This window comes from Tasmannia lanceolata, unplaced genomic scaffold, assembly GCF_043159265.1.
Source record: "Tasmannia lanceolata isolate RefF3 unplaced genomic scaffold, GAP_Taslan_0.1 ptg000029l, whole genome shotgun sequence".
In the NCBI taxonomy this organism is placed as follows: domain Eukaryota; kingdom Viridiplantae; phylum Streptophyta; class Magnoliopsida; order Canellales; family Winteraceae; genus Tasmannia; species Tasmannia lanceolata.
This window is the reverse complement of record NW_027518706.1, coordinates 3,143,801-3,160,994: the sequence shown is the minus strand read 5'-3', so window position 1 is coordinate 3,160,994 and position 17,194 is coordinate 3,143,801. Positions and strand designations below refer to the sequence as shown.

The following is a 17,194-nucleotide window of genomic DNA, read 5'->3' as shown; positions in this document are numbered from 1 at the left end:
ACACGCGCACACATACATTTTTAATATTGAGCAATGCTTTGCATTCTCAACGCAAATAAAACCTATGATTTGAGCACGGAACAACCCCCCCCCCCCCCCCCCCCCCCCCCCCACACGCACCCACCCACCCACACACACGCACACCTACCTACCTGGGGACATGGCTAAAATAGAAAGCACACACGCGCACACATACATTTTCAATATTGAGCAATGCTAGGAAACGGGATTTCATGTGGGAAATAAAAAACGGGGATCATTCACTGGAGCCACATCCACTAAAAGACAAAGGAGCTCAAATTCCCATAAGAGCAATAGATACATCTTAAAAAGCTCAAATCAACAGTCACATTATTCCCCGTTTTTATTTACCACGCGGAATCCCATTTTAAGAGTGTTTTCCTTTAATATTGGGCAGTGATAAATTCACCCCCTTCTATTACAATATTCACCCCCTATTTTTCAAAATGGACTGTACACCATAAGATGATCCAAACCGTCCATTTGATGGGCCACAATGTAAATAAGTTGTGCCCCAAAAATCATTTCCATAGGATGATCCAAGCCTCATGTGGATAAAATTAGGATTTTGAGTATTGACTTAAACTATTTATATGCATTCAATTAGTAAATTATAATTGTTAAATATAAATCAATTACAATTACCTAAAGCTATTAAAACCAAGTGTTAATATAATTAGCAAAATAATTTCCATAGGATGATCGTAGCCGTCTGATCATGTGGATAAAATTAGGATTTTGAATATTTGCTTAGACTATTTATATGCATTCAATTAGTAAATTATAATTGTTAAATATAAATTAATTACAATTAGCAAAATCTATTAAAACCAAGTGTTAATATAATATTTTTAATATTTAAGGACTTGTGAATTCAAATTGTGTTAGACCAAAGATTGGAACTTCAATCCATTAAAAAAATACATTAGAATTTCAATTGATTACATGTTCAAGTGGTATACTTTTTCTTAGGCACTATCTGTATTTTTAATATCCATCTTTTTAAACGAATACATTTTTTTTTTAAATAAATAGTTTTAACACTTCTTTTTATGACTCATTTAATTTTTTGGACTGTCCCGTGCATCGCACGGGGTGCCCTATATTCTCATATGTAACTCAGCTGCTCTCTGAAAGATGCTTTTAAAGATGTATTTATCCCTTTTATTGGGATTTGCTGTCCCTGCCTTTGTCTTTTAGTGGAAGTGGTCCTTAGAACAGCCGCAGATTTTGACTTTCTATCGGGTCTTGTATTAAACATTTAATTCTTCTGATGTGGCGGGGATTAGATGGGCATTATCGATTTGAAAGGGAGTGCTATGGTGACCTGAAAGTACACTTGTCAAATTTATAGAATTTTCAAAGAAAAGGAAAAAAATTCACTAATACTAATTCTCTCTCTGGTTAACATTTGCGGCTAAAGTACACACGTAGCCATGGGGATTAGATGGGCATTCAAGGTTTGAAAGGGAGTGTTGTGGTCTGTTTTGAGCTGAAAGTTCACTCGTCAGTTCTATAGAATTTTTGAATTAAAGAAAATGGAAAAGTTTGGTATCCGTTATTGTATATAATATATAGATATATGATATAACAACAAATATTCGTTAAAGAAGAGCTAAAAAGAGTTTATAATATAGAGACAATGTAATAGGGAGCTTACCAATGTGTTGGATGTGAGATGCAATGATGGAGATTGAAAACTAGAGGAAGGAAAAAAAAAAAACACCACCAAAAGACTCTGAAGGAGCGAATCATGCTTGAGGGAGGTGGATCATTGGAAATGCTTGCATTGTTATTACAATAATTTTGGATGGAGGAAAAGTTGTAGACGATGCCCGCCAACTATAGCGAATTTGTCCCCCTCTCCAAACCCCAAGAGAGGGGAGGCAGCCCTTTTGAGGGGAGAAGATCCTATGGGAATCTCGGGCTTGTCTCAGACAACAGACAAAACTGATTCTGCTTTTCCTGTCAGTACCTTAATCTCAGGTGGCAGAAGAAATGCCGCTGGTTTCATCAGGCCAGAACCTCTCTACAGTGGGTTCCTCGTTCTAGTTCCTCTATGGAGGCCTCTAATAGTGGTGTGAATGACCCTTGGCCCAATTCGGGTAAAATATCCCATCACAACAATTCAGGGTTTCCATCTTTATCTATCTCGGGCAAGGAAGTGGAGAATCGTATGGGTTCACTAAGAGCTTGCTTGTTAGGGAAAAAAAAGAACCCTAACGAATCCCTGCAGGAGCTCTGGAATTGGGCTAAAGTGTTCTGGGATATCCCATCTTTACATTGCCCCTCTATTTTGGCGTCAAATGATGTCCTCTTTATGATGTCCTCTTTATGTTTGAGTATGAATTCCAAGCCTTACAGATTCTTGCTAAGGGATCTGAGGCCCTGGACAATCATTTGCTCTCCCTCTCACCATGGAAAAAGGAATTCATTCAGGGAGAGGAGATTTTTTTGGTTCATTTCTTCGGTATTCCTCTGCACGCCTGGGTTGTTTCAACGGTGGAGGCGCTAGGAGGTCTCTTTGGTAAGGTTGTAGTAATCAAAATGGAAGGTCACCATCAGAATTGCATGAGTTTTGTTTCGGCCAAAATCGTAGCTCCCCGTTGGCATTTTTTTGCTCCTGTGTTAAGCTCAAAGTCTCTGATCAGATCTACACCGTTGGGATTAAGCTTTCGAAGGTGATCCCTGATTTAGCTTCCCCTGGTTTGGACTCTTGTCAGCCGGGGGAACAATCTCTGGTGATCGGGGGTCCTTTGTCCGGCGAGCCGTTGAACCTCATTGGGATTTCAAATTTCAAATCTTCAGATCTTCAGGGCTGCGCTCTCGAGAAAGACCTTTTTGATCGCCCCGAAAATCCGACGGTTTGTCCGGTGATACCTAAGCCTAGATCTATCCCTAGGCGGAAAGTAGACTGCTTGGACACGATTACCAAGTTAGTTGGTCAGCTCTCAAAAGTCAGGAAAATGTTTTACTATCGAGCCTCTGCTGGTGTTTATAATGGTTCAAGGTCGGCGGCCAAGTGGCCTCATTCTCATCACAGTGAAATGATGAAAACACTAGAGAACACCTTGGCCTCGAATCCAGGATCAAAGAAGAATAGATTACTTAAGATCCTAAAATCCTTCTACAAAACGGGAAGGATTGATTAATTTCGTATTCCCAATTTGGACCTATTCCCTGGAGCAGGATAGGGGTTTTGGGCCGAGGAGTGGATATATTTCTTCTTTTCTTTTCTGTTTAGAGGCGGGGAGGGCAAGGAAATGTCATATCTCCTCTCCACGTATCTGCCTTTACTCCACCTTGGGAAGATGCACAGGCTCTCCTGGATGGGATGGCTTGCTTAAATAGTAATAATTAGCAGTATCTGCCAAAGTTATTTGGGTCTTTGGGTTAAGGATAGGATCTTCACGGTGATGACATAATTTATTCTACAATCTTTGTAAGGCTTTAAGGGTTTCCTTTACTTCCAGGAAAGTAAGGATGGACAATCAAGACCCTTTCCATCAGGAATTATCTTCTTGTCCAGGGGGCCGAAAGAGGAATCTCTTCATGGAAATCATGGTGCTGAAATCAATTCTTCACAAGATAAGCAGAATGGTTTATGATGAAGAGTTAGCCTCCACCAACGCCTTTCATGATATCTTTGGAGATTTGCCAAATAATAGGAGGCGGCGGAGTAGATTATGGGAAGCCTCGAGGGAGGTGGCCATCTTTTTCCTGGAGGGAGAAATTGAGACTCGATCTTCCCCTGGCTTCTTGGAAAGAAACCCGGAAGTAGTTGCCATGGGTTTGCTGATTCCCCTCCCCCAAAGCTTTTTGGATTAACTCCGGAAATGTTCCTATTAAATGGTCTTGGTGGGTGTGGATGAATTCATTTTTTTGGGGAATGTTTATGGAGGAAGACGATGGACAAAAAAGAGGCAAAATCGCAAGACAGGTTTTTGGCACAGTTGGGGCAAACCCCTTCCCAAGGGGAACATGAAGGGTGAATCGGATAATGACGAAGATGATGATGAGGACGAGGATGACGGAGAGGATGATAGCTAAGTAGCCTATCCTTTTTTTCTGAGAGGAAAGAAAACTAACTATTATTTATAACTATTTTGTACTTCATCTTTTTGGTTATCTTTGAATTGGCTTTGGGTATGCCCATGCCAAAACATGTTAATATTTCGTATTGCAGGCTGGGACACCCGGTCCCGAATGCTATCTGAATATTAATGAAACTTGTCAATTTTTTTTTTTTAAAAAAGAGTTTATAATAAAAGTGTGGACACCCTATGTCATAAAAAATAGCAGTACATTTAAAAGTGTCCAAAGGAGTGTTGACACGGTCGGACATGTGTGCCAGCAATGACTTCAAAGTGTCGGCTAAATCATAGAATAAAACCCTTATAGCAGCCCTCCTTTGTCTGCACGTGCGGGTTCCACATATTGGGGTGGGGACACCCTATGTCATAAAAAAAAAGTGTGGGTTCCACAAAACAACATCTGACTAGTTTGTGTCCTTGATGGTTATCATATGGACCCAGACCCTTGTAAAGCTTTAATTCCTTAGGCGACATTGAGGTAAACTCAATCAGCAAAACCAGGAAAAGTGACTACCTCCCTCCTCTCTTCATTCCCTTCTACTGGATTAGAAGGGTCCGGATCCTTGTTCAGCGTTCTGCAACCTTTTTTAGACCTTTCACTGATGCCCCTGTTAGTTACAGAAGCACGAAAGTAAGTGTGCATTGCACTGCTAAAAGAGAAGGGCTTCTTTCTTGTCTGCATTTGTGATTACTAATTTTGTCAAAAGGCCTTAGAATTTAGCATGACCATGTATAAAGCTTGAAATGCAAAATCCCCCACATAGAGCGACTATAAGGACTATCCTTCAGCTCTAAAGTTATAACTGGATTTCCGTCAATGCGGGGACCCAACTCCACTGATTGGTTTGTGCCCATTTAAAACTGCATCCGGTCGAACAAAAAGGATATCTGTGTCATCTGCTACTTTCCATGATGCAATACAGCCTCCTCCAAATAAATAGACCTCAGACCATGAACAGAACTCAGCAAAACCATCTTGGGTAGTTTGCCTATCCCTTCTGTGATTTGCATCCCCAAAGAACCAGCTTATTGGCTTAAGCCGTAAACACTGGAAATTGTTGCCATTTCATTTTTGGTACGTGATATATGGTGTGTATTCCTCAAATGTGGGAACATATTTCGATCAATATTTTAAAAAAAAACTTATATTTTTACTATTTTTCTTTGGAAAGTTAGATGCCTTTCAAGGCCTATTGAGTTGAAAAACAATCTTTTGGATGGCCTAATGAATCTTGACTCCATTTTCTCCAACTGGAGGGCGCTCCTACCAACTGTTAACACAGATGTGGGCCAAAATGCGACCAACGCAGATCCTAGTCGACTCGGTTTGGCGCGATCAATTATTAGTTAACGCGGCTGTGTACTCTGATGGTGCAGTGAGTCATAACCAAGGAGTGTCAAAGGAGTTTTTATTTAATTTGTAAGGAAAAACGGGGACTAGGACAAGAATGCGGCCAAGATAAAAGGGGGTTGACACAAGCGAGTTGGCGATGACATTTAGGAGTTTTGAAACTATGCTCCTCCTACCTAAGGTGGAAAATGTCTAGCCCTATTAATCTGAGAGTTTGCTTGGCTATTGGGTGGTGCTTGCTAGTGCATACATATCCTAGCAACAAGGATTCTAAGTTAACAATAGCAAGAATCTCTGTTTATATGGATTATATATGCGGTATTTAAATTATGTTGATTTTACGTAGATGTTATCAATGTATTAAGAAATTGTAACTTACAATTTTGTTGTCTTTTCCCAACGAATGGAATATTGAAATGTTTCATTGCAGAAGAATCACAGAACACCCATCGGAACAAATTGAGAGCTAAAGTTAATGGTTTTATCATTTGGTTCTAGCCTAACATGTATGACTATAATCTATCAAATTCAACTCTATACTTACATTTTTTAATGCTAATTAATTTTGAACTAATTCTTAGAAAGAAACACATATTGTCTATCTTATTCATTGTGTGTTCTAGTTGTCTCTTCTTTTATTTTTTTGAAAGAGTGAGACATATTTTCAAGATCATTGAGGTTAGGTCCTTATGATTGTTTTGGCCCTGCAGTGCATGAACGAATTGTTGGATTTGTCAACAACTGCCTTGGACAAAACTAAGGACACGCTTGGTGATGTCACAGAAAAAGTAAGTTTCACCTGTAAGATTTCCAGGTACCAGATGGTCAAGAAGTTGATTATTTGTGGGTTGCTTATGATGCCTTTTTTTTTTTGTAAACAAAGTATTCTTCGTACGCTATAAGGATCTTAACCTGCAATCTGTTCATAAGAACTAGTAATCTTTTCTTAGGAATTCTCCATAAAACATTAACTTATTGAACCTGGGCTACAAAAAATGGAGGTAGATTTTTCAAGTGAAGCGACTGTACATGATGATTGATTGATGGAACAGTGTCGAGTAAGTTTGGATTGTTACTATTATCTTCATCATCATCTTTATTACTATTGTTATTATTATTTATTTGATACGTAATCGTGGATTTGACATAATCCTACCTCTTCCTTTCATCAAATAATTAGCATCCAAATCGGTTAATTCAGTCATATATATACGCTCTCTTCTATCATCAACAATCACCTTGTATTGTCTGTTGTCATTAAATGAGTCTCAACGCAAACCTTATTAATTTGTTCATGGTGTTATTTTACTTTTAGTTGACCAAAATTTTTAGAGTTTCTTGAATCCTTCTTGCTTTGCTTAAACAAGGAAATACATTCTTTGTTTTCTTTTGAATGATAAAAAAGCGCAGTGATAAATCGACCCCCTAATATCTTAAATCCACCCCATCTCTCTCTCTCTCTCTCTCTCTGCCTATATGGGGGTCGATTTAAGATATATGGGGGTCGATTTATCACTCCCCTAAAAAAAATGCTTTCATTTTTTTAGTCAATCGTGGTATTTGGAGGGGTTGTATGCGCCCAAGGTGATTCTTTTAATTAATTGGTGAATTGTAGTTTGGTAGGTCATTTGAAGTTATTGCTTTATTGTATGATCCTTATTCTTGGTCACATGATCTGAATTATTTAATTTTTTTAATGATTTCAGTGGTTCATACTGCCAGCCTCTATTCGAACCCATTAAATTTCTAGCTGCTGGAAAATCTTCAGACCTTGTTCATATCTTGCAGAAATATTCTATTTTTAACAACCTGGACAACTATACTTATTCCTGGCATCCCAAATATCGTCACTTGTTGTATAATTATAAGTTCATGATAAGATGGCTATATTCACTGCATAGCGGTGGTATTTTCCATGTTCCACCTGAAACTTTATCATGGTGGTGATCTTATTGCATCTGTTTTTCTCTTCTAATTTGACACTGGTTGTTCTGCAGCATGCAAACAAGTGCTTTAAGGTGGGATCTCACTCGCACTCTATGGATTTTGCTCCACGGTATGTTTGTGTTTACTTGCCATCAAAGTTGCTTTAGTTTTGGTGAGGGGTGTCCAATATTTTGCTCGCCGGGGGGGGGGGGGGGCATTTAAAATGGTTAGGCAAGCTTAATTTAAAATGTTGTTTGTATTGACACAGTGATGAAGTCACGTGTACTAGAAATGGAGCAGAATCATCTTACCTAGCCAAAGAGAAATGTGATCTCCCAAGGGAAGTATTAGAATCATTGTTTAATGTTCCCGATAGACCTGATGATACCCCAAAGAAGACGCGCCTAGTAAGGGCAGTGAAGAGAAGAAGAGCGGTTGGAACAGTGGTAACTAAGCCTCCACCCGAGATTGATGTTGACCATTCACCTGCCATTGTAGAACCACCAGACCCTATTGAAAATGGTATGCACTTTGAGCAATATCGTAGCATTTCTAGGTGGTTCTTATTTTTTCTTAATTGTGCCATTAGAACATGTGAAGAATATGGAAAGTCTTGTACATTGTCTTTAGGAAGCTGTGAACATGCAGAAAATAGGCTCTTTTACGGCCCCAAAAAGAAAGCAATCTCATAAACTAAATCTTCTACCATATTTACCCCCTACCTCTCTTATCCAATTCACCCTTTGACCAGATACTATCTTGAAGCACCCAATTTCTGCTTGACAGAAAGATTGCTCTATTGATGCCCACAAAACAAAATTCCATCATCAATGCATTATAAATGCAACATATGAAAATCTGACTCATCCTCCAGCATCCTTCTATGGGGCCCTCAAACCACATAATTTTGCTACTAATCTGCTTAGCACGTAGGTACCAAAGTAAACAAAAAATTGAAAATAACAGGTCTCCTTGTTAAGCCTCTGGAGATTTGACAAAGTATTTCATAGTACCATTCACTGTTATTGAAAACCAAGTAATGACACGCATTCCTTCATCCACCTTCCAAATCTCACCAAACCCCAATAATATATATGGTTTAAGCGTCTTGCCTATAGTCTATTTAAAGCCCCAGTCTATTTAGTCATTAGCTTTCTTCTTATCCAACTTGCATGTTAGTCCTCTTCTGAAGTGAGTGAACATTCACACATGCATGATCACCACTGCTACTTTCGAATGTCCTCTAATGAAGGCTCCATAAGGGGAGATTATGCTACTTAACACCTTGTGCAGTCTAATGGATAGACTCTTATCTCTTAATTAAGTTATCACTTGCAATGTTAGTCCTTTTCTGTTTACTGATGTCCTATGATTTGTGGACACGGACACGAGTGTCGCGTGTCGACACGGACACGGCAAACCTCCAAAATTTAGAAACGGGGACACGGCTAAAATAGAAAGGATATATATGATACAACAACAAATATTAGTTAAATAAGAGCCAAAAAAGAGTTTATAATCAAAGAATAGTTAATATTAAAAGAGGTAAACACAATATACAGTCATAAAACAAAATTTCACACTTGACACGACACAAAAACGTGTCCACACACCCACATTAGTCTAACATTAATAGCAGTACATTTAAAAGTGTCCAAAGGAGTGTCGACATGGGTGGACACGCGTGTCGTGTCGGACACGGCAGGACACGTGTGTCAGCAGTCAATTCAAAGTTGGTTAGATGGTCGACCAATTCACCCGTATCTGTACTGCTGCAACATAGGATCCTCTAATCATATTCCATATGGATATTGTTGAGTAGGCTTCAATGTTGCTCTGCTTTAACAGTAAAGAATCATCTCTTTCTAATAAATAAGGATAGCTTTGGTAATTTTGGAAGTGAGGGAATGCCGTAAGCTAAGCAATCTAGGATAACCATACTTCCTCCATGTCTTATGCGGCAGATAAATATTGACAAGTACTTGAGGCTATCTATTACTAAACCAAGGAGCTCGGGTATTTGCAAACAAATCCATGGTCAACACAAATCTTACTCTTAGATTTATTCCTTTTATCTGTTTCATTTTTCTTTAATAGACCTTTCCATAGCTTCCAATTTGCTTCCTATTTCCAGCAAATCATGCTGGAAAACCGAGGAATTTAACTTCGTATACCCAGCCCATAGAGAGTTCCCATTAAGGAAAACCTGCATCATCTTCATAATTAAGGTTTAAGGACAAATTTGGTCTATGTATGGCAGACTACATAGACCTGGTTTTTTTTATCAGTTCAGCTCTCAGCTTTACCTGAGAAATAAAAGCCAACATTTCCAGTTTCATCTTTTGAATCAATGGGCAAACAGTGACCTTTTGTATCTTCCTTCAACTGTGGGACCATCCAGATAGAAAGAATCAGTCAGTACTTTTGTTGATTTTATCTTATGATACCTGAGAAAATGAGCAGATTATTATCGGTGAAGAATAGATTTGGAGAGGGGGGTCCATTGACCTTAAACAGTTAAACCTGAAAAATGCGGAATTTTCCTTCTTCTGTTAATGCTCTAAAGTTGTCTGTCAAGGTTTTCGCAGGACAATGTGGCAATCATATACATCTATTAATTTATTTATTTTCAAAGAAATGTTTGGTTACAAGCTTATTTTCCTTTTCTGTTGCAATTATAGATGAAGAGGAAAAATACCAGATCCTTCGTACTATAGCAAAGAAGAATTGGGACATAATGAAGGCATATTATGAGGCTGTAAGAACAAATTCCATGGCATTCCCATGCATGCTTGCTTTTTATTTATTATACATACCAAAAATTGAACACGCTTATGCGCCCTTTTGAAAGATTATTAGTGGGGTTTGACATCAGAGAATGATTTCACAGGCTGTGGATGAATTTCAGAAGGGAAATCGTACCCAAGCAAGCTACCTACTAGAACAGGTATGCTATATATCTTATGTGGTTTGCTTGCATCTGCATTAAGATATTGGATAAAATTAAAAAGTAACCCAGATATTCTCTTATTTAGTTGTCCGTTTTTACTATTTAGACAATGCATAAGATCAACCAATTGAAGTAGGCTGATCACCTAGAAAGAAGATTGGCCCTCTCAATAAGAGAAGGCATTTGAAGATAGATTTCGTCACAGCAACTGACCTATCCGTATTTGACTATATCAACCAATCCAATCTTTTTGAGAATAATTTTTCTTTGGAGAGCACAGTACGCTGAAAGTTGTAAACAGTGTTCGGCGGGGGTCGGGAGGGGGTATTCTCTATCGTTGGCCTCTATGATAGAATCAGTTGGGGAGGCCCTATTAGTAGAGGGGAGGAGGGGGGAGGGGGGGGGGGGGGGGGGGGGGGGTGGTGTTGTAGTGGGGGGTTGACCCTGTGGTGGTTCAATTACTAGGAAGTGTCTACTAAAAAATTCTGCTTTTCATGCGGAGGGAAAGCAAAAGGCCAGTTCAGAAAATAGAGGAGCTTAAGTCACCCCTGTGGAGTCAAGTTCCGAGGCTCTGAAAGAGTAGCGGATCCTGAGTCAGCTTCTAAATCTGCTGGTTCCCTTCCCTCTGCTCTGAAAGCAGGATGGACTTTCAAGTCAATTAGAAGCGCAAAACCCAGGGCTTTGGGCCACGTCTCTCCATTGAAGGTGTCCCCCCTCTGGATGGGAGCGCTTCCCGTACTTTTACTCCTCAACGGATCCGAGGCCTGGGTCTCGGTTGCCCCTCCGAAGCCGGAGCACTATCCCACTCTGTTATGCCTCTCTCTGTCCACAGAGGATTTTTTCAGAAATCCTACCAGTTGGCCTTCTTTTGGCAAATTTAGAAGATTGATGAAGTTGGCCTTATTTTGGAAAATTTAACAGATTGATGTCATCAGTTGGTAAAAGCGCTCATCCCAAACGTTCTTTGTTGACACCGGTGTCGGTGTCATCAGGTTCGTGGTTAAATGAGTTTTGTGGATCTTATTAGGAAAAACTATTTCATTCAAGAAACAGATTTAACTGAAATGAGGCTTTTGTGATAATAATTGTCTTATTTGCAAGTTTTCTAGTTCTATTTTATTTTACCTTGCTCGGTTGTTTCTTAGTTGATGGATCACAACATTATTAGCTGGAGGAACATGAATAAACCATTCTTAAGAAATCCCACACATGGAAATTCTAGTTCTATTAATAAAAAAATAAACCATTCTTAAGAAATCCCACACATGGAAATTCTAGTTCTATTAATAATTTTTATTTGCTTCTGGTGCATAATGTCATATCCCTTCATAATTTGGTATTGTATAATTCAGTGTAATCATAGAGCCATAGAGGGCGAGCCTTGGCTCAACAGTAAGGTTGCTCCATTATGACCTGGTGGTCATGGGTTTGAGTCACAGAAACAGCCTCTCTGCAAAGCAGGGGTAAGGCTGCGTACATCTAGCCCTCCTCAGACCCCGCAATGGCAGGAGCCTCTTGCACTGGGCCGCCCTTTTTTTAATGATTCATTGTAATCATATTATCAACTTGACCATTTTGTGGATGTGTAGGGTAAATTTTATAATGAAAAGGCTCGAGAAGCAGACGAAAAATCTGCTAGAAAAATTCTTGAAATCAGGTCAGTACACAGCTGCACTTTACCTGTAGAAAATATTCTATTCTTGGTTTTACTTGTTTTTTTTTTTTTTTTGGTTACAAACTTTCTATAATGATTAAAATAATCCTACCACAGAAGCGTGCAAGTTGAGAATGAATTGACGGTTAAATTGCATGATCATGACTTAAAAGAGGCAATACGTCTTCTAAAATTTCATCTCAAATCACTTGCCAACATTCCGTGTAAGTGATTATTTCCCTGACATTTTGATGTATTTCTTCCGTTGATAACATTACATTGGTTTGATATCTTGCTTTCCATCAGCTATTCAGTTCCTTAAGGTCATTGTTGAGTCCAATGCTGAGGATATCACAAAAGGGGCTCGAAAACGATTGGTAAGACTTGTTTATTGATCTGATTTGGTTTGAAAGTTTCATATGGGCATTTACCATGACCTTTTTGTGAACATGTAAAACCATTTGTTTCAAAAAGCGGAGAGAATCAACCATCATATATTCAATCTATGTCCAGATTCCAGAGTGATGTACAAAAACCACTTTTCACATTATGGTTTTGTTGAGCTTCCTGACTGACCAAAAGAAACGTAGGCCAGTTTTGATTGATCTGGTTAATTTTATTATTGGTTTTATGAACAGAGAGAAGAGGGTTGGTTATGTTTCCTTTCTTTGATAAAACTATGCGATCTTTTTCTTCAATTATTGGAAGAAAGTAGAAACTATCACCGACAGTATTAGGAATCTGTTCACTTTTTAAGTCTTGCTTCACCTAAATAAGGGTTCTATTTTTTCCCACAGAGTTGATATTTCAATCGATTGAGGCTTGGAAAAATTTGAAAAAGTGATGTCTAGTCCAGTTGCTTTGACTATTACCACATGGTCTAATTTATCAGCTTACCTTATGTCCTGTTATAGAACTCCAGACTAGATTATAGAATTGTTTAAAATATCAAGTAGGATTTCTTGTGGAATTGAAAATTGTAGGGAGAAAGGGTTCATCGAGAGAACCTGGAAACAGTTCTAAGCTGAAAATGTGGGTTATGGTTTGGGATTTAGAGCTTGAGAGTTTATCTCTTCTATTTTTTCAGTTCGAGGAGGAGTACGTTTAAAAGGACAACTTCTTTTTCATGGTGATTTGAAATCTTGGTATCAAAGTTGCATAATACGAAATGCCTAGAAATTGCTCTTTTAGCAATCAAGAAGTCATTTTTTTCTTGTTTAGAGGATGTAAGTGACAGTAGGATTTGTTCTGGTCAAATAAGTGGTTTAGGAGCATTTCTTTTGTATGTTGCTTTCCCTTCATTTTAGGAAAGAATTGAAACCAAGGTGCTGATGTGTCGAGTATCGGGGCAGTTCCGGTGATTGTCGTGTTTGATTTGCTATCTATCTATCTTTACAACCTTGCTTGAAAAGTATCTATTACGGACTTGTGCTTCTGATACTCCAGAAGACATTGGAGAGGCTATTGATCTCCTGAATGCTAATCCAGATTATGTAATTTGGAAACCTATTACTGCAGAAAAGGAAACTACACATAACAAACCTCAAACTGAACTGATTTTTTTTCTTTCAGCGATATTATTGAGATAACCTAAGAAGAAATGGAAATGGGGACAAAAGAAGATACAAAACATAAACGAAGAAGCAAAAGAAAAGAAAAGGCCTAGAGTAGACAGGAGGAACTACAGCACAAATATCTATGATATTTTCAAAATATTGCTTTTTTATTGCAACATTTTGATAAGATGACAAAATCCTGAAATAATTCCGAGATTTAAAAAAATATAGTGATATTTTCATTTTTATATTTTTTCTTAAATTTTATATATATATATAGAGGAAACTGTTGGTGCCAAACTTATGGTGAGCTAGCTTGCCCAATCACATGGGTCCCACATTTTGGGGAGTGATCCAAACCATTCATTTGCAAGGCCTTATCATAGATCTGTCCATTTTTGTCCTCCACAAATGGAGGGGTTAGGATGATCTTATGGAGCTGATTTTTGGTACACCCCCCATCTATGTAAGGGACTTGCAAATGAATGCTTTGGATCATCCTAACAAAGTGGGCCCCCATGTGATTGGGCAAGCTAGCTCACCATAAGTTTGGTGAGCTTAACAGTTTCCTCATATATATATATATATATATATATATATATATATATATATATATATATATAGAGAGAGAGAGAGAGAGAAAGAGAGAGAGAGAGAGAGAGAGAGAGAGAGAGGGAATGGTTTGTGAGCAGCTACTCAGATAAGCTTATTTGAGCAGAGCTCAGAAAGTCACAAATCATAGGGGGGCCCACATTTGAGGGGTGATCCTAAGCATTCATTTTGAAGGCCCCATCATGGATGGGGTGTGTACCAAAAATCAGCACCATTGGATCATCTTAGGGTGTCCATTTGTGAAGGGAAAAATGGACAGATACTGTTTGTCCACAAATCTGCCCATATTTTCCCTCCACAAATGGAAGGGTGAGAATGATCCAATGGAGCTGATTTTTGGTACACACCCCACCCATGATGGGGCCTTCCAAATGAATGCTTAGGATCACCCCCAAAATGTGGGCTATATATATATATATATATATATATATATATATATATATATATATATATATATATAGAGAGAGAGAGAGAGAGAGAGAGAGAGAGAGAGAGAGTAGTGTTCCTGCTCAGATAGCTTATCTGAGCAGCTGCTTCAAAAACTCATGTGGCCCACATTTTTGGAGTGATCCAAAGCATTCATTTGGAAGGCCCTTCCATGGATAGGGTGTGTACCAAAAATCAGCCCTATAGGATCATCCTAACCCAATCAAAGGTGGAGGGGAAAATGGAAAGACACTGTTTCTGACCATTTTTTCCCTCCACAAATGGCAGGGTTAGGATGATCCTAAAGGGCTCATTTTTGGTACACACTCTATCCATGGAAGGGCCATCCAAATGAATGCTTTGGATCACCCCGAAAATGTGGGGCCACATGAGTTTTTGAAGCAACTGCTCAGATAAGCTATCTGAGCAGCTGCGCAGGAACACTACTCTCTCTCTCTCTCTCTCTCTCTCTCTCTCTCTCTCTCTCTCTCTCTCAGGAACACTACTCTCTCTCTCTCTCTATATATATATATATAATTTTATTTTTATCGGTTTTTCCCGATAAAAATAGAACTAGGATTAGAGCAGGGTAGATTCCTTTTACCTTCATGAATTTTTTCTAAAGGATTCATTTAGCCGACCCCAACTAGTTTGGGACAAAGGCTTTGTTGAGTTGAGTTGAGTATCGGTTTTTCCCGATATAACCTTGAAAAAAATTAAAAAAATTTAATATATCCCAAGATTTTCCCTGGCCGAGAAGTTCCTGAGAACGATATTTGTGACATAGACAACAAGCTCAGTCCAAGCAACAACTTCTCAAGAAGGGAATGCATTATGTATTAGCACTCCGTGGAATATGCTCATATGCTCGAGTAGGGGCAAAATGGCTTTGCAAGTGTAGAATGTTAGCTAAATGATAAACCACGCACATCGTGTTACTAAGAAGATATTAATCTTCAGGAACTTAATCATTGGAACTTAAGTTGGAAGAACTAACTCCCTATAGGCCTTGAACAGCTCAGATAGAATGGGTTTATTTGTTTCCATTTCTACCCAAACTCAAAACCAAGCACTTTGTTTATAGTAGAATATCATTTAAGGAGTCTCTCTTATTCTGAGAGAAGACAAACGATGCCTCACGGCAAATAAATCTCTGTATGCAAATCCTCCCTATACGTAAAACCTTTTTTATTGATGGAGATTCGCATTCTCTTTATTCTTGCTGGGTGCTCAGTTCAGATGTAGCTGGAAGGTGTGTGCCCTTTATGAAGATTGTCAACATTTTTTACAAGCCTACCATGAGTGGACAATGTTGCATTTCTTCAGATAGGTAATTAAGGGGGTGACTGGCTTCCTCTTTTTGTTGGTGCATATTTGAGGATTGTAAATATCTCTTAATACCATCGTTGCTATGAAGGAAAATGACCATGTATGGCATGGACCCATGCCCACATCTATGGTGATCATGTACATGAATATTGTCGGTCATCACAAAACGGGGGCCTATTGCCCTTTATCTCACTCAGTTGATTATAGACCATTTGATCAAGCATGATGAAAAATACACCCAAAAGATGTCTTTAAGCCATTAAGTTTTGGATGCCTCAATCTTGCAACTGAATCTCCCATTCGGCATCAGACCAGGACCCACTGGGTCATCCTGTGGGTAACCCATCAGATCACTAACTGAATGTTTGTTCCCGTTTTGGTTCATGCAACAAAGTTTTAACTTTAGGGTATCAAACATTTGGTGTACCTCACAGATCAACCGAAAGTTCTGTCTCTTACTAACTACAGTTTGTCTCTCTTTGCTAGACAGCTTGAATCTCTCAACTTTGCAACTGGTACTTATTTTAGGAATATTTTCTCTTTATATTGAATCTCTCCACTTTGCAACTGGGTACTTATTTTAGGAATATTTTTCTCTCTCTTTATACTCTTGTTATTCCTTAGCATTTGATTTCTTGTCGTTAAGTTTCTTATGCTTGTGGCACCAGATTCGTTTAAGTAAATTATGTTAGTAAGAAAGGCTAAATAAGTGAGCGATGGCAATTTAATTACTATTGTGATTTTATGTTACCAGGTGATAAAGCTTTTGGAAAATGAATCCATTGAATGGAAGGAAGAAGATGGAAACCCAGGGAAAATAATAATTCGTGTCGATAAAATCGACGCAGAAAGATTGAGTTTTGCGAAAAAGTGACCAACTGTGTTCAACAGAGAGACTAGAATTGAGATTTTGAAGGTACTACTAACAACTGTCTGCTTTCAGATTTGTGTAATGGCTTTTGGAAGGTGTACATGCACAAGAGCAAAAAATGGTTTTTGGAATGTTTTCACTTTTGAATTTTGAGGAGCCATCGTATTATACTGGGGGGTAAGAACACTAGAGATTACTGGAAATTGGTTGGAATTGGAATTGAAAGAACTGTAAGTTTCTTGCCTGACATTTTGGCACTATTTTTTGGCGGGAATTATTGCTGTGCTCAGACAATTTGATGATATGGAAAAAGAAAATGCCATTGTTTGATTAATGTCTCAAAAATGCCTACTCCATGGATATCTTGCTGCGAAAAATGTATAAAAGAGAGATGTTTTCAGTGA

At 38.5% G+C, this 17,194-nt stretch overlaps 1 protein-coding gene and 1 pseudogene across 3 annotated transcripts in view; one reads left to right on the top strand and one right to left on the bottom strand.

Moving 5' to 3' along the window:
• Positions 1 to 17,194, top strand: part of SDE5 (silencing defective 5) — a 37,909-nt gene extending 20,715 nt beyond the window's left edge. For all 3 annotated transcript variants that reach the window (XM_077369814.1, XM_077369813.1, XM_077369812.1), the window contains exons 4-12: positions 6,177 to 6,254; positions 7,464 to 7,522; positions 7,661 to 7,914; positions 10,074 to 10,150; positions 10,283 to 10,339; positions 11,932 to 11,999; positions 12,114 to 12,220; positions 12,303 to 12,373; positions 16,674 to 17,194. In XM_077369814.1, coding sequence (XP_077225929.1) covers positions 6,177 to 6,254; positions 7,464 to 7,522; positions 7,661 to 7,914; positions 10,074 to 10,150; positions 10,283 to 10,339; positions 11,932 to 11,999; positions 12,114 to 12,220; positions 12,303 to 12,373; positions 16,674 to 16,793 — 891 coding nt within the window. In that variant the 3' untranslated portion in view covers positions 16,794 to 17,194. The remainder of the gene's footprint in view (positions 1 to 6,176; positions 6,255 to 7,463; positions 7,523 to 7,660; positions 7,915 to 10,073; positions 10,151 to 10,282; positions 10,340 to 11,931; positions 12,000 to 12,113; positions 12,221 to 12,302; positions 12,374 to 16,673) is intronic.
• LOC143859376 (uncharacterized) lies at positions 4,579 to 5,126 on the bottom strand (annotated as a pseudogene).